Genomic DNA, 23,109 nt, shown 5'->3' on the forward strand with positions numbered 1-23,109 from the left:
CGACACCCCTATCAGATGGAAGAGGTCTCCACCCTGGACCTGTGTATCAATTTTCATGATGATACGAGTTCATTAAAGCCATCAAAAAGCCAAACGTATTTTCATGGCGAGGAATTGATGGTAGCCACGCCCCCACAGGGACGCCATTACTCGTAGCTTCACAGTGTTCATAATGTAGCTTCACCAACTGGTTCTGCATGTTGTAGAAGTGGAATGAAGTTGATGGGGTCAACTATGTATTTTTAATGAATTTTAGTTCACTTCCTGTTACCACCGGGGGGCGCTATGAGTTACGTGGGAAGTTAATATATCGGGACGTTCAGGGCGGAGCCATGATAATGTCCAGCAAGTTTGAAGTTGATTGGATGAAGTATGTGGACGTGAGAGCCAATCGTATTACATGCAACTGAATGAACCTTTAATTTGTTTAATTTATCATGAATTAATCAATTTATTTCAAACGAGTCTAAAATGAAAACACACACACACACACACACACACAGACACAGACACAGACACAGACACAGACACACACACACACACACACACACACACACACACACACACACACACACACACACACACACACACACAAATGAAGTGAGAGAAATTGCCAGTCTTTTTCTATCTGTCATTTTCAGCCAACATGTAATGATTAAAAATAACATAAAATAAAATGTAAAAAAAAGCTGTCTTGGAATCACCGAAGCATAAAACCGACAGTTTGACAACGTATATTGTAATTTAAGTTTTTATTAATAATTTTTGAGTGAAAACTTTATTTCTCATCCCAAAAGCATTGCATTTGCTGGTTTCCATGGTTTCAGCCCTGTTTGTTTGGGACAACCAATCACAGCGCAGCGGGGGGTGGGACCATAGACATATATGGGTGGGACAACTCTCGCTGCGCTGTGATTGGTTGCTATGAAGTTAAATCCCCAGGTGTATAAATACGATGTTCGCCCCGTCATTCTCCCGTTTGTTTCAGACTGTGAGGCTTTGTGGTTACACAGACTCCTAGCGAGAGACAAACAAACACCTTTTCAGGCTTTTTGCTGAGGGAAGTGATTTTCACAGCTTTTGCTAAGAGAGCACTTTTCTCGGTTAAACCTGAGAAAAACTTCACAACTTTTACAACCGTCTCAACCTAACGTCACCACCCGGATTTTCCACCTGCAGGACTGCCACTCTGTCAAGGTAAGTTAAGCTAAGATGGCTCAGTGTGTTGTGTGTGGAGGTTGCTAATAGCTTAGTCATTTTGGCAATGGTGCTTGTGATATTAAATACAATTGTCCTATTAACGCGATATAGCCCGACTGATGATGCCCATTTCCTCTGTCGGTATGTAAACGTGTGCGTGTGCGTGTCTGTGTGTCTGTGTGTGGAGGAGCTGACTAGCAGGCAATGGCTAAGTTTATTGTGTCTGGATGTTGCTAATAGCTTAGTCATTTTGCCAATGTACTTGTGGTATTAAATGCGTCTGTGTGACTTTATCGGTAAGCTACGTGTCTACGTACAGTAAATTAATTAATTAATGTTTTGTCAAGAGCTCAGCCTAGCATAGCGGCTAGTTAGCTTAGCGGCTATTAGCGTAGCAGCTAGTTAGCATGCAGCATCCCCTGAGTAGTTTGAGGTGTCCACTGCTTGTTTAGTGATAAGTTGCGAAATATTCAGTATATTTGCCTGTTTTCTTTTTCACTTGCTCACTTCAGTAAGCTAGAAGCTGCTAGTTGGCAGTACTTGGCTGCTATTGTGGTGTTTTGAGCTAACACTGGTTGATTCAAAGCTTATAGAGTCTTAAGATGTCCAATATTCAGTGCAGCTGAGATATAAATAGCAGTACGTGGCTGTCTTTATCCTCTGTGTGTGTGTGTGTGTGTGTGTGGTTGTGTGTGTGGTTGTGTGTGTGGTTGTGTGTGTGTTGTGTGTGGTGTGTGTGGTTGTGTGTGTGGTTGTGTGTGTTTTAAGTTGTGTGTTTTAAGTTGTGGTTGTGTGTATGTGTGTGTTTTAAGTTGTGGTTGTGTGTATGTGTGTGTTTTAAGTTGTGTGTGTGTTTTAAGTTGTGTGTGTGTGTATTTTAAGTTGTGTGTGTATTTTAAGTTGTGTGTGTGTGTATTTTAAGTTGTGTGTGTGTGTTTTAAGTTGTGTGTATGTGTGTGTTTTAAGTTGTGTGTATGTGTGTGTTTTAAGTTGTGTGTATGTGTGTGTTTTAAGTTGTGTGTGTATGTGTGTTTTAAGTTGTGTATGTGTGTGTTTTAAGTTGTGTGTGTGTTTTAAGTTGTGTATGTGTGTGTTTTAAGTTGTGTGTGTGTTTTAAATTGTGTGTGTGTTTTAAGTTGTGTGTGTGTGTGTTTTAAGTTGTGTGTGTGTGTTTTAAGTTGTGTGTGTGTGTTTTAAGTTGTGTGTTTTAAGTTGTGTGTGTGTGTTTTAAGTTGTGTGTGTGTATTTTAAGTTGTGTGTGTGTGTATTTTAAGTTGTGTGTGTGTGTGTTTTAAGTTGTGTGTGTGTGTGTTTTAAGTTGTGTGTGTGTTTTAAGTTGTGTGTGTGTTTTAAGTTGTGTGTGTGTTTTAAATTGTGTGTGTTTTAAGTTGTGTGTGTGTGTTTTAAGTTGTGTGTTTTAAGTTGTGTGTGTGTGTTTTAAGTTGTGTGTGTGTATTTTAAGTTGTGTGTGTGTATTTTAAGTTGTGTGTATGTGTGTGTTTTAAGTTGTGTGTGTGTTTTAAGTTGTGTGTGTTTTAAGTTGTGTGTGTGTTTTAAGTTGTGTGTGTGTTTTAAATTGTGTGTGTGTGTTTTAAGTTGTGTGTGTGTTTTAAGTTGTGTGTGTGTTTTAAGTTGTGTGTGTGTATTTTAAGTTGTGTGTGTGTGTATTTTAAGTTGTGTGTGTATGTGTGTGTTTTAAGTTGTGTGTGTGTTTTAAGTTGTGTGTGTGTGTTTTAAGTTGTGTGTGTGTGTGTTTTAAGTTGTGTGTGTGTGTTTTAAGGTGTGTGTGTGTGTGTTTTAAGTTGTGTGTGTGTGTTTTAAGTTGTGTGTGTGTGTTTTAAGTTGTGTGTGTGTGTTTTAAGTTGTGTGTGTGTGTTTTAAGGTGTGTGTGTTTTAAGTTGTGTGTGTGTATTTTAAGTTGTGTGTGTGTGTATTTTAAGTTGTGTGTGTGTGGCTATTTTAAGTCTGTTTATTCTAAGTGGTGCAAATGCCCATTATAGTACTTTTCTTTTAAAAGAGGCATATAAAGGGTGGGTTTTTATTGAGATCATACATTTTTATTGAGATCATACATTTATTCTCAGCCTTAGGCTGTTGTTGTGTGAGCTTATAGACTGTTGTTATACATGGTACATGTTTTAATTGTTTATTTTAATCATTATTACAATCCTTTAATGAAAATACAGTTTTTGATTAACAAGTCTGCAGTGTGTTGTTGAAGCTGTTTGTCTTTGGCCAGCAAGAAACATGATTAGAGGTGTGTGTGCTGGTAATGTGAAATCCTTTCTAAATGCATGTCTTAATCTACACATGTTTAATAACTGGGTCTTTCTACTTTTAGATGCCCCGTGGCAAGTCCTACCGCCGTGCTGAGGCAGCTCGGTTCCGGGAGCGGGCACGGCCGTTGGCTGTGTCGCTTTTGGCAGCCCCCTCTGGCGCCAGTTCGTGTAAGTAGTCTTCCATACTTTCCAAAAAAATTCTCATGTATATGTTGCTCTATGCATGAGCTGAAATTTGGTATGTATTTTCATCAACAGGTCACGGCACTGGCAGGCGTCAGAAAGCCCAGGAGTGGCCAGTCTCTCCACGCACTGGAAAGCAGCTGAAGGTGGACATTCCAGCTAAGGTCTCCGATAAGAAGGTATGTATAATTCACACTGATGAACACTGATAATAATTTGTCATTGTGAGTTGACAGTCTATAAGAGATGTTTTGTTTCTTTTCTCCCAGCTTGTTCTGTTTGTCGGCGCATCTCATCTGCGCCCCATTGCAGATGGGATTGTGCCGATGGCAGCAGACGGCTACACCTTCGGTTTCCTGTCCGTGCCGGGGGCGTGCGCAGACCTGCTCAGGACTGAGGTTCAGCATGCTGCGCGCAGTTGTCCTCAGATCCCTGATGCGGTCTGCGTCATTGCCCCTAGCAACAACCTGAAGCAGACCCCAGACCAGGCCGCTGCAGCGTTTGACCGGTACCTGAACACTGTCAGAGAAGCCTGGCGGACTGCAACGGTAGGCTATTCATGTATTTTTTCGCATGAACTGATATGTACCATGACTATCAATTTGTAACTGACCATTATTATATTTCGTGTAGGTGTTTGTTGTGGACCATGTCCCTCGTCTGGCCATCGAGGGGGGTGTCCAGGAGTCCTTCCGACAGAAGTTCCACAGCGTTTCAACAAGTCACGGTATGTTTGAAAGTATCAATACATGGGTTTAGGCATTTGTATGATGGTTTATCAGAAGTATCTATTTTAGCTATAATTTAAATAATGTGACATTATGGTTTGTATTATGAAAGTTGACGCTGTGCTTTGAATTGAGTTTTTCAATAATCCGTGGGTTTTCCTGTTTTGTTTTTTTTTCTTGAAGGTGTTTCGTTTTACCACCATGTTGAACGCTTCCCCCCAAGCAAACGGCATCTCTGGGCTTGGGATGGTGTAAGTAGAAATTGTAATGTTAATATCAGAAATGTGGACAATATAGATATCACAGTATGACTGACAGTAACGGTCACATTGTTCAAAACCTTATCGAATCCTAATTTTTTTTTTGTCATGACTTTATCTTCATAGGTGCACCTCAGTGATGACGCGGGGATGCCTATCCTCGTGGAGTCGCTGGTGGCTGCCACCAAGCGGCACCTGGAGAGGCCGGCACCTCCGCCACCTCCGCCACAGGTGCCACGCCCGGTGTCTGGCATGCCCAGACCAAGGCGTATTCCCACGTGGTCTGGTCGGGTGGTCGAGGCGGGGGAGGTCGCAACCCCACGGACCCCCCCTCCCGAGTGGACGACTGTGCCAGTCAGGAAGGTAAGAAGTCGTACTTTGTAAATATCCTTTCATGGACTGACAAATGAAATTGTTTGAGGATCCTAATTTGTTTTCTGTGTTTTGTCATTGCAGCGCCGCCGCTCTGGTGACCAGCAGCATGGCTCTGAGTCACCTCGGAAGAGGACGCTTCCTCAAGTGGTAGGTTGTCGTCTTATTTAACTGTGATATTTACACGGCAGTGAGAGTTTGTCCTCTAACAAAATGATAAGTGTTGTAAATAATCCTTCTGTCTGTCATACAGAGTCTTCTTCGCCTGAATCGTTTCTGGCTCCCTCCTGCGGTGTTGGCTGACATGGACGACGCTGGTCCATCGGCTCAGGGCACCGTTTCCACAGGCGAGCAGGTAATTATAGAAGGACAAGAAAGTTCTAATACTTCAGATATTAGATGTAAATGTCTGATCAGAGTTGAAATCATACAAACGTTGTTGTGTATGGGGACTTGTTGTTCACTTTTTTGACACTTTTTGTTTATGTCACTTTAGCCGGCGCCTGTGGGACGTCGTACTAGGCCTGTCTCCAAGCAGCACAGACGTGCCAGGAAGCAGGTATGTAATGTTTATATTGTGATGGAGAGGTTTAGCATTTAAGCAGCAATGAAAATGTGGCATGTATTTATTGTGATAGACACATAAAGTCACTTGTTTATTATTTCATCAAGGGCGATGGTAGGTGCACTTTTGTTAATGATGTGTAACTGAAGAATCTGAAGCAGTATTTTTGTCTCACTTGAAACTGTAGAATTCACAGGATGGGTTTCCTTTGTTTCTCTTTCTAGGTCGTGACCTCAACATCCGTGTTGACTGTCCGTCCTGAAGCCCAGGTCGTGGACCAGAAGGCAAGTAGAGTTATTGAAGGGTTTTTGCAATGGTGTCTGTTGTTTTGGCTAATGTAATAGCATGTTTATTGTAGCAATCATGTCTGTCTATACCATAGTTATTCATATTTTTATGTCATTTCTTTCTGTTGCAGGTGGAGGCGACACCCGACCCTGTGTCGACCTGTGATGTGCCGGTGACCACTCCTCCTCCCATTGTGGCTACCCATCCTGTTGCTGTCCCTCCCATCCCTGTGTCTGTCCAGCCTGCTGCCCTGGATGTGACGGTGGACCGGCCATCAACTACTGGGGGCACACCAGGAGCAACTCAAGGTCAGAGTATTCCCACTTTGCCTTGTAGTTGTTTGCCGATGGGGGGCGTGTCTTCAGTGGCAGGGAAAACTTTGCTTACTGCATCGGCTGGTCTTGATGTTCATGCTTACGTGTCATGCAGTGTTGTCGCGGCAGTTAGACATAGCATCGCTCCAGTTTGTACGTGGCGTGAAGCAGATATTGATGTCGTTCGTGGCGAGGGGAAACGATTGGCAACTTGGTTTGGGTGGGGAAGGAAGGAGTATGATCTGTTTGGTCAGAAGTGGAGGGTGGATTTGGGGGAGACAGATTATAGGAGCTTCGGGGATGGGACTGAGTTGAAGGAGGAGCTGAGTCAGCATTTGTCGAGGGATGGCATGTGTGTGTTGAGGCTCCACAGAGCAGTGGTGTTGATCATCCAGCATGGGGAGTACTTTGTTGTGGTGGACTGTGGGATACGTAACGCTGAGGGGTTGCTATCTTATCCAGGTCGATCCAGGGTCATGTTTGACACGACCTTGGATGATCTGGTGAAACACATTGCTGATCTTAACAAGTCTTTGTCTTCAGCGTTTTTTGCTGTCAGTCGCATCTCTGTGGAGAAGTGTGGTGATGAGGGAGAGAGCAGCACTGTTTCTGTGGTTATTGAACCAGTTGTCCCAACTCAGTCTGAGGGAGAGAGCGGCAGTGTGGAGGAGTGTGTTGATGAGGGACAGAGCATTTCTGTGGAGCAGTGTGTTGATGAGGGAGAGAGCAGCAATGTTTCTGTGGTTATTGAACCAGTTGTGGCCACTCAGTCTGAGGGAGAGAGCAGCAGTGTTTCAGTAGCGATTGATCCAGTTGTTACAAGTCAGTCCCAGGGTCGCGCTTCTGTTAGTGGAAGTTTCCATCAAGGCGACCAGAGTAAGTTTGCATATTTCGGTCGTCAGTGTATGGCCATTAGTTTGGTTGCTTTAGTGAGACACACCAAAGACAGCGTCTTTGAGTGGCAGGCTGACACACTGGACGAGGTAGTGCTCGCAGGTGATAAACTGTACACATCCATGTGGGAAGGCAATCAGATTGCAGATCCATCTGGATTCCCTGTTGTTACAGAGTTGCCTAAGCAGTATGGTTTTGTTGATTTTGAGTATGATGTGAAACCTGCATATGGACTTGGGGCAAATGTTCCAAGTGTGTACCTTTCTCCTGAGCACAGCTCTCTGTTTGATGGTCTCCGTCAGAGGTGCACACAAGACAAACCCTGCTTGATTACAATGGGTGGGGCTACATGTGCTGTCATTTGTAGTAAAGATGGTGAGTATGCTGTGGTTGACTCCCATGCTCGCGATGTTAATGGGATGGTCCATGGTAAAGGACGGAGTGTTGTAGTCTATTTTAGTTCTGTACAGCATCTGTTTAAGCACTTTAGCAAATTTGCAGGTAGTCAGACATCTCCCAATACGTTTGAGATCTGTGGTGTTCAAGTGAAACCCTCAACTGTGTCCTTGAGTGCTGGTGCAGCTGCTGAGTGTGTAGAGGAACAGGTAACCACTCCTGGTCCTGCTCCTGTCATTCCAGTAGTGAGTGCTGGTGCAGTTGTTGAGTGTGTAAAGGAACAGGTTACTGTGACACCAGTGGTCAGTGCAGCCACTAACAAACGCGAGAAACGTAAATGCACACAGACAGCTGTTGCATGTGGAGAGGGACAGGTTACCCCTCTTGTCACACCAGTGGTCCGTGCAGCCACTAACAAACGTGAGAAGCGTAAATGCACACAGACAAATGGCACTTCGAAGAAAGCAAAGAGTTTTGATAATGATGTCAATTCAGATGTTGTGTTTGTTGGGGATGTAGCATGTAAAAACTTAGAATTCCGTCCCCTTTGTAAAGATGTTGCTTCTGCTTTGTGTAAGCAGACTAACATAGAATCAGAGAGAGTAGATGCCACCTCTTCTGCTGTTGGTCCCTTGGGGATTCCTTGTAGGACAGAGAAGATTGTGGGTGATGGTAACTGTTTCTTTAGGGCTGTTAGCCAGGCCATTAGTGGTACACAGAAGTACCATAAGAAGATTAGAAATTCAGCTGTGAAGCAGTTACAAAGCAATCCTGTTGACTACCAGAGTCTTCTGAGAAGCGAGTATCCCTCCATATCAGAATACATCAAGATGTCAAGGATGTGCTATGTTGGTAGTTGGGCCACTGAGTTAGAGATTCAAGCCACAGCTGATTATTTAGGTGTTAGTGTTTTCACTTACTATAATGATCGCTGGCTTGAATATGGCTGTCAGGGTATTAAGTTGTCAAATGAAGGTGTGTATTTACAAAATGTCAATGCTAACCATTATGAAACAGTTGTCTGTGTTCAGCAACCTGAAAAACAAAGCTGTTATGGTTATTGTAAAGTTGCCACTCCAGTGTCTGGAGGCTATAGCTTTAGAAGTCGTAATGTTTCTGCTGTGGATAACAAGCATTGTGTTGAGCATAAGAAATCGGAGTATCTTAAAAAGAAACATAACTTGAAATCTAAAATAGACTATCAACAAAATATGTTGCGTTGCGGAAGTGTAAAGGAAGCTAGAAAACAAAGATATCAACTGGACACAAAGCATAAAGAGCAGAAAAAGCATTTGAGCATCAGCAAATATAAATACAATGTTGTACATAAAATGTGGCTAAAGGCTCTTAGTGTAAATAAATACAAAGATAATCTTGTACATAAGATACGTATGAAGATGTTAAGTGTCCAGAAATATAAAAAAAACATTGCACATCAAACACGTTTAAAGATGTTAAGTGTCCAGAAATATAAAAAAAACATTGCACATCAAACACGTTTGAAGATGTTAAGTGTCCAGAAATATAAAGATGATGTTGGACATCAAACACGTTTAAAGGGGTTCAGTGTACGTAAATATAAAGAGGACCTTGAACATCAAATGCGAATGCAGAGGCTCAGTGTTGATAAATATAAGCATAATACTTTACATAGGAGTAGGGTCCAAAAAATGAGTAAAATTAAATATCAAGTGGATAAATCTCACAGGGAAAAAGTAAAGGTTGCAAGTGTCTTAAAATATCATGAAAATCCTGAGCATAAAAGGCGTGTTGTAGCAGGTGTTGGAAGTAAAAGGCAGGAGAAGAAAGAGAAGATGGGACAGTTTGACTTTGTTATGCAGCAGTTCCTAGAGGAAGTAGCTGACGGGCCAGAGTTCATATGTGCAGTATGTTTCCGCTTGATGTTTAGACACCAGGTTCTGACTTGTAAAAAGGATGATTACAATAAAACACAGACAGGAGCCTCAATAGCAGCAAACTGCATAACCGAGGACTATTTGCACAAGTGTAATGAGTTTTGTGTTGTGCCCTGTCCGGTGTTAGACACTGCGCGCGGTAAATTGTGGATTTGTTACAGCTGTCACTATAAGATCAACAGAAGTGAGATGCCACATGAGTGTTGGTCCAACAATTTAACTGTTCAGGCTGTCCCTCCTGAGCTGGCGTGTTTGAATAGTTTAGAGCAACATTTAATTGCTCTTCATATACCATTTATGAAGATGTTAGCTTTGCCTAAAGGGGGTCAAAATGGAGTACATGGTCCAGTGACCTGTGTTCCTGCTAATATTGTAGAGACCAGTAAGTTGTTACCCCGTTCCAATATGGAGGGGTCTTTGTTGGCAGTGAAGTTAAAGCGTAAGTTGACCTATAAAGGCCACTATGAGTATCAATTTGTTGATACTCTCCGCATTAGACAGGCCTTGCAGCATTTAAAACAGACTAATATCCTTTATAAGGACATTGTGTTTAATGAAGCGTGGTTAAATCAGTTTTGTCAGGAACAGGAAGCTGAAGTTCCTTTAGCATCACAGAATGTTGACAGTGCTGATGCTAACGTTTCATTAGTATCACAGACTGTTGATAGTGCTGATGCTAATGTTCCTTTAGCATCACAGACTGTTGACAGTGCTGATGCTAACGTTTCTTTAGCATCACAGAATGTTGACAGTGCTGATGCTAATGTTCCTTTAGCATCACAGACTGTTGACAGTGCTGATGCTAACGTTTCTTTAGTATCACAGACTGTTGATAGTGCTGATGCTAATGTTCCTTTAGCATCACAGACTGTTGACAGGGCTGATTCTAATGTTTCTTTAGTATCACAGACTGCTGACAGTGCTGATGCTAATGTTCGTTTAGCATCACAGACTTTTGATAGTGCTGATGCTAACCTTCCTGCAGCATCACAGACTGTAGACAGACCTGATGCTGCAGATGCTGCTGCAGCAGATGAGGAGGAGGAGGAGGAGCTTCTGCATGATAGACAGTCGCATGGCATGTTTCAGGACACCTGTCTCATGCCTGTTGATATTGGTCAGGAGGTTCTTGACCAATATTTTGATGATATTTTGAATGTAGCACCAGCAGAAGGCAACAATCCTGTGAAGCTGCTTTCTGATATTACTAATGAAGCAAAGTGTTTCCCAGTGTTGTTTCCAAGGGCCAGAAACACTTACCACGAGCATCGCCAGTATCGGCTGACTTTGTCACGATACTTTAATAATCGCATTTTACACGCAGATGGCAGGTTTGCAAATAATCTTGAATACATATTTTTTGCTCAGTATATGTCAGAGGTTGAACAGGTTGTGTCAAATGTGTCAATTGCATTACGTAAAAGTAAAGGGGGTGAGAGGTCGTATAAGGTGTCAGATATTCTGAATAATGAGGAGAATTTCAAGAAGATGCTGGAGTATGATGATGGTTATCGTTTTCTTCGACCTATTAGAGGCACTCCAGCTTTCTGGCAGGGAGCCCAGCGTGACCTCCTGGCCTGTGTGCGTCAGCTGGGCATTCCAACCTGGTTTTGTTCATTTAGTTCTGCAGATATGCGTTGGGGCAATCTGCTCTCTACTATTCTGAAGCAGGAAGGACGAACAGCCACTGTAGAAGATTTAGAGTGGGCTGATAAGTGTGATTTGTTGAGACGCAATCCTGTCACAGCTGCTCGCATGTTTGATTATAGATGGCATTGTTTCCTCAGGAACGTGCTCATGTCACCATCTCAACCGATTGGTAAGATTATAGATTACTTTTACAGGGTGGAGTTTCAGCAGAGAGGTTCTCCTCATGTCCATTGTCTATTCTGGATAGAGAACGCTCCGCTGATAGACAGAAACACTGATGAGGAGGTAGTTCAGTTCATTGACAAATATGTAACATGTGAACTCCCATCATCAGATGAGGAGTTGCTGGACATTGTTACTACTGTTCAGCGACATTCGAAACGACATGCCAAGACATGTAAAAAGAAAAACACTGTGTGTCGTTTCAATTTCCCAAGGCCCGTGTCTACTAGGACATTTATTAGCCGGCGCCCCGATGAAACAGTGCCACCGTGCACTTGTCCTGTAGACCCAGCTCATCCTGGTAGACTGTGTCCATGTCTTACACGTTTAGCTGAACTTAAAAAGAAAAAGAAAGAATGGGCCAACAGGGTTCTGACATCCATTAAGACGGCTTTGTCAGATGAAAACAGAAGTTTTGATAGTGTGCAGCAGCTGTTTCAGACCTTGAATATTACTCAGGAGGCGTTTGAGGAATGTGTAAGAGTGCTTGAACGGCGCACTCAGGTGGTTTTGAAAAGACAGGTTGATGAAACGTGGATTAACCACTACAACAAGTCTTTGTTAAAATGCTGGAATGCGAATTTAGATATCCAGTATGTAGTAGACGCGTATGCCTGTGTAGTATACATTATTTCCTATATTTCCAAGGCGGAGCGGGAAATGGGATTGATGTTGGGCAATGCACATAGGGAGGCCTCTAAAGAAGGTAATCGTAGTGCAAAAGAGGCTCTCAAGAATCTGGGCAGTGTTTACCTGCACCATAGAGATGTGTCTGCCCAGGAGGCTGTTTACAGGCTTGCCAATATGCATCTTAAAGAGTGCTCCAGGAAGGTCATGTTCATTCCCACAGGGGAAAGTACAGTTAGAATGAGTTTGCCTTTAAGTGTGTTAAAACAAAAGGCATCCTGTGGGTCATCACCTGATCTTAACGACGAAGACATGTGGATGACTAGTTTAAATGATCGGTACAGGAACAGGCCTAATGATGATGTGTTTAGTGATATGTGTTTGGCTGTGTTTGTGTCCGAGTATCGCGTTCTCACCAAAAATGAGAAATGCAAAGGTGCAATTCAGTTAAATGGGAATTTTGGGTCTGTAGCCAAGAGAACTCGGACAAAGCCAGCTGTAGTTCGCTATGCTCGCTTCTCTGAGACCAAGAGTCCAGAGTTGTTCCACCAGAGCATCTTACAGTTGTTCCTGCCGCATCGTTCAGACTCCCAGCTTAAACCGACTAACTATGTAACCTTTGAAGACTTTTACAAGAATGGTGATGTCAGGTTTAGTGATGGGGCCAGGCATTCTGTGAGGTCAGTTGTTGATGGGAATAGACGTAGATTTGAGATAGAAGCAGATAAGATAGAGAATGCTCAGAAACAGGTAGATGATCAGGGTGTGTTTGAGGATGCCTGGGCTGAGCTGTGTCCAGAGGCGGAGCTGGAACGGTTAGAGTGCGTGCAGGAACTTCAGGACAATCCACAGCTAGGGGATGACCCGCCGGAAAACATTCCAGATTTAGCTGTTACCAGGCAACAGGTTTCTCATTTAGAGAAGAAGAATGCCATGAGCAGAAGTGATGGCTTGACATTGATTCGATCACTAAATGAGACACAGTTGTCTGTTTTTTATCAGGTCCGTCAGTGGTGCTTGGATAGGGTCAGAGGGGAAAAGACAGAGCCTCTTCATGTGTTTATTACAGGTGGTGCTGGGACAGGGAAGAGCCATTTAATCAGAGCGATTCAGTATGAGGCAGGGAGACTTTTATCTACTGTTAGCCGCCATCCTGATAGCACGTGTGTGTTGTTATGTGCTCCAACAGGCATTGCTGCATACAATTTGAATGCAGCAACGATACACACCACATTTAGCATAGGGAAGGATGTGCGCTTGCCGTACAGTCCTCTGGGTGAAGAGAAGCTCAATTCATTGCGAGCTAAGTTAGGTGATCTGCAGATTGTAATTATTGATGAGATCTCCATGGTAGATCACAACCTCCTGGCTTACATCCATGGACGGTTGAGGCAGATCAAACAAACAGGTGACTTTTCACCGTTTGGGAATGTGTGTGTGCTGGCTGTTGGAGACTTTTATCAGCTGCCTCCTGTTAGAGGGAAAGCGTTGTATAATGATGATGTGACTGTGAACCTTTGGTCCAGTTTATTTAAGGTTGTGGAGTTGACAACGGTTGTAAGGCAAAAGGAAAAAGCGTTTTCAGAGATGTTGAACAGGCTCAGAACGCGCCCTAAAGACACACCATTGGAGGACAAGGATGTTGATATGTTGAAACAGCGTGTAACAGGTGAAGAGAGCTCAGCTTTGCATATATATGCAACAAATAACCAAGTTAACCTGCACAATCATTGCCAGCTGGTTAATGTATGTACTGAGTGGGAAGAGATCCATGCCCAGGACTTTGAGAACAGCAAAAAAAACGGCAAGTTGGAATTGATGAGCGGTCATCACAGCAGAGCATCCAACACATGTTTGGATCAGGTGTTAAACTTAGGTGAAGGTGCTCGTGTGATGTTGATAAAAAATGTGGATGTCAATGATGGGCTTGTGAATGGGGTATGTGGCACAGTCACTGATATAGTTCATCAGCCTGACAGTAGGTTTCCTCAGGTTGTTTTTGTCAAGTTTGATGATGCTAATGTTGGTGCCCAGAGGAGGAAGAACAGTGCACATACCCCACCAGTGGTAGCTGGCTCAACAGGCATCAAGCCTGAAGAGGAAAGAGCCACTGGGAAAGGCGGGATGCGCCGGCAATTTCCATTGAAACTTGCCTGGGCGTGTACTGCACACAAAACACAGGGACTCACTGTCGACAAGGCAGTGGTCTCTCTAGAGAGGATATTTGCTCCAGGACAGGCCTATGTAGCTTTGAGTCGTGTTAGGACTCGCGATGGGTTGATCATTACAGATTTTAAAGAGAAGGTTATTTTCTGCAACGCCAAAATAAAGGATGCACTTCGGTGCATGCCAAGATTTTTAAGTGACAGTATAGCCAGGCCTAACATGGAGTCAAATGCTTTCTCTGTGTTTTTGATGAATGTGCAGGGTTTATCTGGACATGTTGCAGATTTAGCATCATGTACTCAGCACTTGCAGCTTAACTGTATTGCTGTGACAGAAACATGGCTGTCTGCACATTCTTCACTAGAATCAGTCCAGATAGATGGTTTTAGTTTCCATAGTCGTCCCCGAAGTCTGTCGTACACTAGCAGTAATCCACTGGTAGTGGATTTCCAGGGGCAGCAACATGGCGGTGTGGGTCTGTACTGTAGGAATAGTTTAGTGTGTGAACTTGTTCAGGTACCAGACGTGGACCTGGAATGTTTGGTTTGTGCCTGTGATGGTGACATAGTGTTAGCTGTGATTTATCGACCGCCATTATATGCTATGCCTTTGTTTAAAGAAAATCTCAGCAAGTTGCTAAAGAAGTTGGATTCCTTCAGTAGAACTGTTGCCGTTATAGGGGACTTTAATGATAATGAAAAAGTTTCACCATCTTCATCCGATGATGTCCCACCATCTTCATCTGTTTGTCGTTTTATGGCAGAGAACGGCTTTGTGCAACGTGTTTTACAACCAACAACAGAGAGAGGCACACTAATTGACCATGTGTATATCAAAACATCAAATTATGATGTGCAGGCAGTAGTGTTGCCCATTTATTTTAGTGACCATGAAGGAATTCTTTGTTCTTTCAGCAAGACCTAGTTGAGTAATGTAGTATGAAATGTGTAATGTATCTATAGTAATATATTTTATATGAATTTGTTAGTTGTTGTAATTTCAAATGTGTAATGTATATAGGAATATAATATAATAACGCTAAAGTAAGAAACATATATTGCCTTATGAATTAGGCTATATGAACATGTATTAAATGTTAAACATGTATTAATCTGTGTTCAGTGTATGTATTTGTGTTTCCTTGCTGGCCCTTTGTGTGTTCTGTGTTCCAGGTGGTTCCAGCCATTTACTTCAGGCATCTTCTACATGGACAGCAGAGGCCAAGCCATCTTTTGTATTGTGTTTTCTTTCTAGGTGTACAAATGTAGTATATATGGATATGTTTGTGTTGAATTCTGTAGTTGTTATATGTAATCTCTGTAAATACACTGTGAATGATTGTAATGTGTAGTATTTGAGTTCTGTAATTCTGTGTAATATAGTGTATATGAATGTATTAAAATGTAGTTTAGAATTTTTGATAGTGATGCTAATATATGAACATGTATTTTAATAGTTGATTGTATGAATATGTAGAATAGTAAAACCTGTTGCGCTCTCTCGCTCTCTCTCTCTCTCTCTCTCTCTCTCTCTCTCTCTCTCTCTCTCTCTCTCTCTCTCTCTCTCTCTCTCTCTCTCTCTCTCTCTCTCTCTCTCTCTCTCTCTCTCTCTCTCACTCACACACACACACACTAGTTTAGTTATGCTGCTGGAGGTTTTTACCTGTTAAAAGGATGTTTTTCCTCTCCACTGTTGCTGAAATGAGAACTGTTGAGTGTCTTTCTAGTAGTTAAAAATAAATCTCTCTCACTCACACTAGTTTAGTTATGCTGGAGGTTTTTACCTGTTAAAAGGATGTTTTTCCTCTCCACTGTTGCTGAAATGAGAACTGTTGAGTGTCTTTCTAATAGTTAAAAATAAAACTCTCTCACTCACTCAAACTAGTTTAGTTATGCTGGAGGTTTTTACCTGTTAAAAGGATGTTTTTCCTCTCCACTGTTGCTGAAATGAGAACTGTTGAGTGTCTTTCTAGTAGTTAAAAATAAATCTCTCTCACTCACACTAGTTTAGTTATGCTGGAGGTTTTTACCTGTTAAAAGGATGTTTTTCCTCTCCACTGTTGCTGAAATGAGAACTGTTGAGTGTCTTTCTAATAGTTAAAAATAAAACTCTCTCACTCACTCACACTAGTTTAGTTATGCTGGAGGTTTTTACCTGTTAAAAGGATGTTTTTCCTCTCCACTGTTGCTGAAATGAGAACTGTTGAGTGTCTTTCTAATAGTTAAAAATAAAACTCTCTCACTCACACTACTTTAGTTATGCTGGAGGTTTTTACCTGTTAAAAGGATGTTTTTCCTCTCCACTGTTGCTGAAATGAGAACTGTTGAGTGTCTTTCTAATAGTTAAAAATAAAAACGGATTTATAAAGACAGAATACCTTCTTGCCATTTTATTTAAGTTTGCCATGTGTTGTATATACTAATGTTTTGTTGATATAATAAACTACATCTGCATCTACTCAACAGGGTCTTAATTAGTCTATTATTCAACAATATAACAACTGTACTAAGACACCATCATATATAAATATGAACTGAAGTAAAACAATATCAATGTTTGCAGCAAACCATGCAGACCTGAAGCACCAAGCCAAATGAAAAGAAGAGAACAACCTGATGGGCGTATTGATAAAGGAGTGAAATAAGATGCTATATTTGTCCATTACTTGGTACTTGGAGGTATACTAAAAACTGGTGTGTAATCAATTAATGTTTGTTAGCAAGGACTGACAGTCATCAGTTACACACTACAACGCCAGTGTTACAGTGAAATTGTCAAATACGCAAACAAATCAATGTATGAAACAGTGGAGGCTGGTCCAAAGAGTCAGGGGTGGTTGGTCTTCTATTTTTGAGAGGAAAGAGGAAGATCAGCATATTTTTTATAAAGAGTAACTGGTTAAAACAAACCATTACCAAATCAAATATAATATATTTTTATGTCTCCTTTATGGAAGAAAATCCACTAAATCCACTTAAAATGTTCAACAGCTATGCCTGCAGGCAGAGGCGACAGACCAGTCTGTGTGAGTAGCAGGGAGCAAATGCAAGCATGGACTGGTCTAATACTACAATAAAATTGAAATACTGTCCCAATAATTACTACACATAAATCATAGAGTATGTATACAATAAATATGATCAAAAGCTGGAGTCACCATAAAATGTTGTCAAACAGCGTGGCAAAGATTACAGCCTGTTTGACTGTTGAGAAGAAATATATCACTGAAAAAATGATAGAAATAGCCAATATAAAGAGATGTAATGTTATTTGTAGCATGAAGTTTGGACCAAAGCAGGGAATTCATGAAGGAGTTAAGACAATAGATTGTTCATCCACCAGGGGGCAGTAGCAGGATGTTGGCTGTTGCATTCAGGGTCATCCCCCGATCACACATGTGAAGGTTCGAGCGAATCGGACAATGTACTATGGAGTTATGGCAAGTTTACGGTTCGTCCACCAGGGGGCAGTAACGGGATGTGGGCCGTTGCGTTCAGGGTCGTTACCTCATCACACATGTGAAGTTTCGAGCAAATTGGACAATGTCACTGCAAAATATGGCATTTCCTGTGTCCACAAGGGGGCGACTTGAGCGTGCTTGCATATGATCAAATGGAGGTGTAGAGGGCGGGTGTCTGATCACGTACATAAATTTTGAAGCAGTTCGGATGAAGTACATGTGAGATAGAGCAGCTCGTGTATGCATGGCGAGGCATCAGAAATGGCGGCTGCCACAGTGGCCACGCCCTTTGACCAACCGACCTGCAGAGCACAAGCTGTAATCAGGGCGGTCTGAGGATGATGTGTAGCGAATATGAAGCCGATCGGGCAAAACCCCTTGGAGGAGTTCGTTTCTGATGGACCGCAATACGTGGCGCCGCCACACGGGGGCCATTAGCCGTAGCCTCACAGCGTTCGTAATGTAGCTTCACCGACTTGTTTCACATGTATCAGAAGTGGAACGAAGTTGCTGGGGCGAACTATGTACGATTAATTCATGTTAGCGTAACCTGTGTTTACTTCCTGTTACCACCGGGGGGCGCTATGAGTAACGTGGGAAGTTAATACGTCAAATTGTTCAGGAAGGACCCATCATCATGTCCACCAAGTTTGAAGCGGCTACGATCAAGTATGTCGGCGTGAGAGCCGTTCGAAGTGAAACGGCGCCGAACACGAACAGTCGCCAAAATGTGTCGCATCATAGCAGACACGCCCTTTGACCTACAGACATGTAGTTCACAAGATAAGATCAGCATGGCGTCTTGATGGTCCATAGCCAATTTGAAGTCAATCGGACGAAATCTGTAGGAGGGGTTCGGTCAAATAGGTCAAAATTTCAATCCAAAATGGCCGACTTCCGGTTGGGTATAGGGCGTGGCTTTAAGAGGATTTTTTGTGTGTCTTCCCATGTTCTATAAGCCCACCAAATTTCATGCATGTAAGTGCAACGGTGTGGCGGGGCTGATCAAATCAAAATTTCAAGGGGGCGCTGTTGCGCCATTACGCTGAGCGCACACTGAAGGTGTTCAAATTATCAAATTTTTTGCCAGACTGAACGCGTATGCCAAATTTCATCCGTTTCTCGCATTGGATAGGGGGTCTTATTGGCGAAAACATGTTCGGAAGAATAATAATAATAATAATAATAATAATAAACAGTACGATATCTGGGATATTTTGCGCCAGGTCTATGCAGTACTTGGTTACTTGCTTACTTACTTGTTGTTACTCGTCGGCTGGCACGTTGACTAATGTGCATGTCGAATTACAATAGGGTCCTCCCTGTGACGTTGTCACTGGCTCGGGCCCTAATTAAAGCCGCAAGCGGCGATGATCGGCCCTCGCTCGACCCATGCGACCGCGGGGGCCTGAGGCGTGCGGGGGCCGTGGCGTGGAGCAGAATGGAGAAAAAACCTGGAAGGAGGCAAAAAATGCAATGTTTCGTTCATCCACCAGGGGGCAGTCACAGCATGTGGTCTGGTGCGTTCAGGGGCCGCCCCTCATCACTCGTGTGAAGTTTGGAGTGAATCGGACAAAGCATGAGGGAGTTATGAGCAGTTAAAGGTTCGTCCACCAGGGGGCAGTAATGGGATGCGTGCAGGTGTGTTCAGGGTCAGTCCCTCATCACACATGTGAAGTTTGGAGTGAATCGGACAAAGCATGAGGGAGTTATGAGCAGTTAAAGGTTCGTCCACTAGGGGGCAGTAATGGGATGCGTGCAGGTGTGTTCAGGGTCAGCCCCTCATCACACATGTGAAGTTTTGTGGAAATCGGACAATGTTGATGCAAAAAATGGCACTTCCGGTTTCCACTAGGGGGCTACATGAGCGACACCCCTATCAGATGGAAGAGGTCTCCACCCTGGACCTGTGTATCAATTTTCATGATGATACGAGTTCATTAAAGCCATCAAAAAGCCAAACGTATTTTCATGGCGAGGAATTGATGGTAGCCACGCCCCCACAGGGACGCCATTACTCGTAGCTTCACAGTCTTCATAATGTAGCTTCACCAACTGGTTCTGCATGTTTTAGAAGTGGAATGAAGTTGATGGGGTCAACTATGTATTTTTAATGAATTTTAGTTCACTTCCTGTTACCACCGGGGGGCGCTATGAGTTACGTGGGAAGTTAATATATCGGGACGTTCAGGGCGAAGCCATCAACATGTCCAGCAAGTTTGAAGTTGATTGGATGAAGTATGTGGGCGTGAGAGCCAATCGTATTACATGGCGAGCACGCCAAAGTGAATTGAGCGCTGGCAGCCACGCCCTTTGACCTACGGACTCACGGAGCACAAGATAAGCTCAGCTAGGTCTGGAGATGTTGTGTACCTAATTTCAACTTGATCGGGCGAACGCTGTGGGAGGAGTTCGTTTTAGGCGGGAAAAATCAAAACCAAAATGGCCGACTTCCTGTTGACATTTCACCATGACATTAAGAGGCTTTTTTGTATATCTGGGTATGGTACATATGTGTACCGAATTTTGTTGGTCTACGCCAAAGTAAGCGAAATTGTCTATGGGACTTTTTAAAATTTGTAGGGGGCGCTATTTCGCCATGTCGCGTCGGACATGTGCAACCACCACATATATCGAATTTCGGATCAGGCCGGACGTCCGGGCAAAAGTTCACGCATTTTCGAAGTCGGGAAAGGGGCCAAATTGGGGCATTTAGGTGACGGAATAATAAGAATAAAAAACAGCGCGATTTCAATAGGCCTTCGCCGGGCGAGTGCTACTCGCCGCTCGGGCCTAATAATAAACAGCGCGATTACAATAGCCCCTCGGGCGAGTGCTACTCGCCGCTCGGGCCTAATAAACAGCGCGATTTCAATAGGGCTTTCGCTGGGCGACTTGCAGTCGCCGCTCGGGCCCTAATTAAAGCCGCAAGCGGCGATGGCGGGCCCTCGCTCGCCCATGCCACCGCGGGGCCTGAGGCACGCCGGGGCCGTGGCGCGGAGCAGAAATGGAGAAAAAACCTGGAAGGAGGCCAAAAACGCAATGTTTCGTTCATCCACCAGGGGGCAGTCACCGCATGTGGTCTGGTGCGTTCAGGGGCCGCCCCTCATCACTCGTGTGAAGTTTGGAGTGAATCGGACAAAGCATGAGGGAGTTATGAGCAGTTAAAGGTTCGTCCACCAGGGGGCAGTAATGGGATGCGTGCAGGTGCGTTCAGGGTCAGTCCCTCATCACACATGTGAAGTTTCGTGGAAATCGGACAAAGCATGAGGGAGTTATGAGCAGTTAAAGGTTCGTCCACTAGGGGGCAGTAATGGGATGCGTGCAGGTGTGTTCAGGGTCAGCCCCTCATCACACATGTGAAGTTTCGTGGAAATCGGACAATGTTGATGTAAAATATGCCACTTCCTGTTTCCACTAGGGGGCAAAAGGAGTGAGATCGCCTATGAGCATATGGAGACGTTGAGGTCGTGACCCTGGACCTGTGTACCAATTTTCATGTTGATACGAGTTCATTAAAGCCATCAAAAGGGCAAACGTATTTTTATGGCGAGGAATGGTCGCCGCGTCGCCACACGGACGCCATTACTCGTAGCTTCACAGCGTTCATGATGTACCTTCACCACCTTAGTCTGCATGTTTTAGAAGTGGAATGAAGTTGATGGGGTCAACTATGTGCGATCTGTACACGTTAATGTAAAACCTGGCCACTTCCTGTTACCACCGGGGGGCGCTATGAGTGACGTAGGAAATTAATATATCAGGACGTTCAGGGCGGAGCCATCATCATGTCCAGCAAGTTTGAAGCTGATCAGATAAAGTATGTTGGCGTGAGAGCTGTTCGAAGGTGAAATGGCGAGCAAACGAAAAGTCGCCAAAATCCTCAAGGCCCCAGAAGCCACGCCCTTTGACCTAGAGACCTGCGGAACACAACTTTTGATCAGAGTGGCATCTCGGTGGTCTCTAGCCAAATTGAAGTCAATCGGACAAAATCTGTAGGAGAAGTTAGATCAAACAGGTCAAAAGTTCAAATCAAAATGGCCGACTTCCTGTTGTGATTTCACCATGTCGTTAAGAGACTTTTTTGTGCGTCTTGGCATGATACATGCGTGTACCAAATTTTGTTTGCCTACGTGAAAGTAACCCCAATGCGGAGGGTTATTTGAAAATTTCAAGGGGGCGCTATAGAGCCATTTTGCGTCGACCATGGGCGACGCCCCCAAATTATGAAATTTTTGGGCCGTCTTGACATGTGTGCAAAGTTACATGCATTTTGGGGCATGGGAAAGCCCCCAAAAATGCGATTTCGAGTAGGCAAGAATAATAATAAATAATAATTAAAGCCGCAAGCGGCGATGGCGGGCCCTCGCTCGCCCATGCCACCGCGGGGCCTGAGGCACGCCGGGGCCGTGGCGTGGAGCAGAAAGGGAGAAAAAACCTGGAAGGAGGCCAAAAACGCAATGTTTCGTTCATCCACCAGGGGGCAGTCACCGCATGCGGTCTGGTGCGTTCAGGGGCCTCCCCTCATCACTCGTGTGAAGTTTGGAGTGAATCGGACAAAGCATGAGGGAGTTATGAGCAGTTAAAGGTTCGTCCACTAGGGGGCAGTAATGGGATGCGTGCAGGTGTGTTCAGGGTCAGTCCCTCATCACACATGTGAAGTTTCTTGGAAATCGGACAAAGCATGAGGGAGTTATGAGCAGTTAAAGGTTCGTCCACTAGGGGGCAGTAATGGGATGCGTGCAGGTGTGTTCAGGGTCAGCCCCTCATCACACATGTGAAGTTTCGTGGAAATCGGACAAAGCATGAGGGAGTTATGAGCAGTTAAAGGTTCGTCCACTAGGGGCAGTAATGAGATGCGTGCAGGTGTGTTCAGGGTCAGCCCCTCATCACACATGTGAAGTTTCGTGGAAATCGGACAATGTTGATGTAAAATATGGCACTTCCTGTTTCCACTAGGGGGCAAAAGGAGTGAGATCGCCTATGAGTACATAGAAACGTTGAGGTCATGACCCTGGACCTGTGTACCAATTTTCATGTTGATACGAGTTCATTAAAGCCATCCAAAGGGCAAACGTATTGTCATGGCGAGGAATGGTCGCCGCGTCGCCACACGGACGCCATTACTCGTAGCTTCACAGCGTTCATGATGGAGCTTCACCACCTTAGTCTGCATGTTTTAGAAGTGGAATGAAGTTGATGGGGCAAAGTATGTACAATTTCCAAATTTTAGTACACTTCCTGTTACCACCGGGGGGCGCTATGAGTTACGTGGGAAGTTAATATATCCGGACGTTCAGGGCGGAGCCATCATCATGTCCAGCAAGTTTGAAGTTGATTGGATGAAGTATGTGGGCGTGAGAGCCACACGTATGTACATGGCGAGAACGCCATAGTGAATTGAGCGCTGGCAGCCACGCCCTTTGACCTACGGACTCACGGAGCACAAGATAAGCTCAGCTAGGTCTGGAGATGTGGTGTACCTAATTTGAACTTGATCGGGCGAACGCTCTGGGAGGAGTTAAGTTTAGGCGGGAAAAATCAAAACCAAAATGGCCGACTTCCTGTTGGGTTGAGGTCATAAGGTCA

General features: G+C 43.9%; 3 protein-coding genes across 3 annotated transcripts in view; all 3 read left to right on the plus strand.

Annotated features, from left to right (window-relative positions):
* The window catches only part of cln8 (CLN8 transmembrane ER and ERGIC protein), a 191,750-nt gene that overhangs the window by 51,440 nt on the left and 117,201 nt on the right, over positions 1-23,109 (plus strand). The gene's annotated exons all lie outside the window — the stretch shown is intronic.
* Positions 1-23,109, plus strand: part of dlgap2a (discs, large homolog-associated protein 2a) — a gene marked incomplete at its 3' end in the record, with an annotated part of 178,530 nt that overhangs the window by 49,900 nt on the left and 105,521 nt on the right. The gene's annotated exons all lie outside the window — the stretch shown is intronic.
* Positions 1,076-16,349, plus strand: LOC311006091 (uncharacterized protein). The gene is made up of 13 exons (XM_083998754.1): positions 1,076-1,197; positions 3,542-3,647; positions 3,738-3,841; positions 3,932-4,210; positions 4,296-4,389; positions 4,574-4,641; positions 4,777-5,013; positions 5,107-5,172; positions 5,276-5,377; positions 5,519-5,581; positions 5,812-5,871; positions 6,006-6,183; positions 15,233-16,349. Exons 2-13 carry the CDS (start codon positions 3,542-3,544, stop codon positions 15,409-15,411), a joined length of 1,536 nt encoding a protein of 511 aa, XP_083854880.1. The 5' UTR covers positions 1,076-1,197; the 3' UTR covers positions 15,412-16,349.

The sequence above is a fragment of the Trachurus trachurus genome (assembly GCF_905171665.1).
Source record: "Trachurus trachurus genome assembly, chromosome: 22".
Classification (NCBI taxonomy): Eukaryota; Metazoa; Chordata; class Actinopteri; order Carangiformes; family Carangidae; genus Trachurus; species Trachurus trachurus.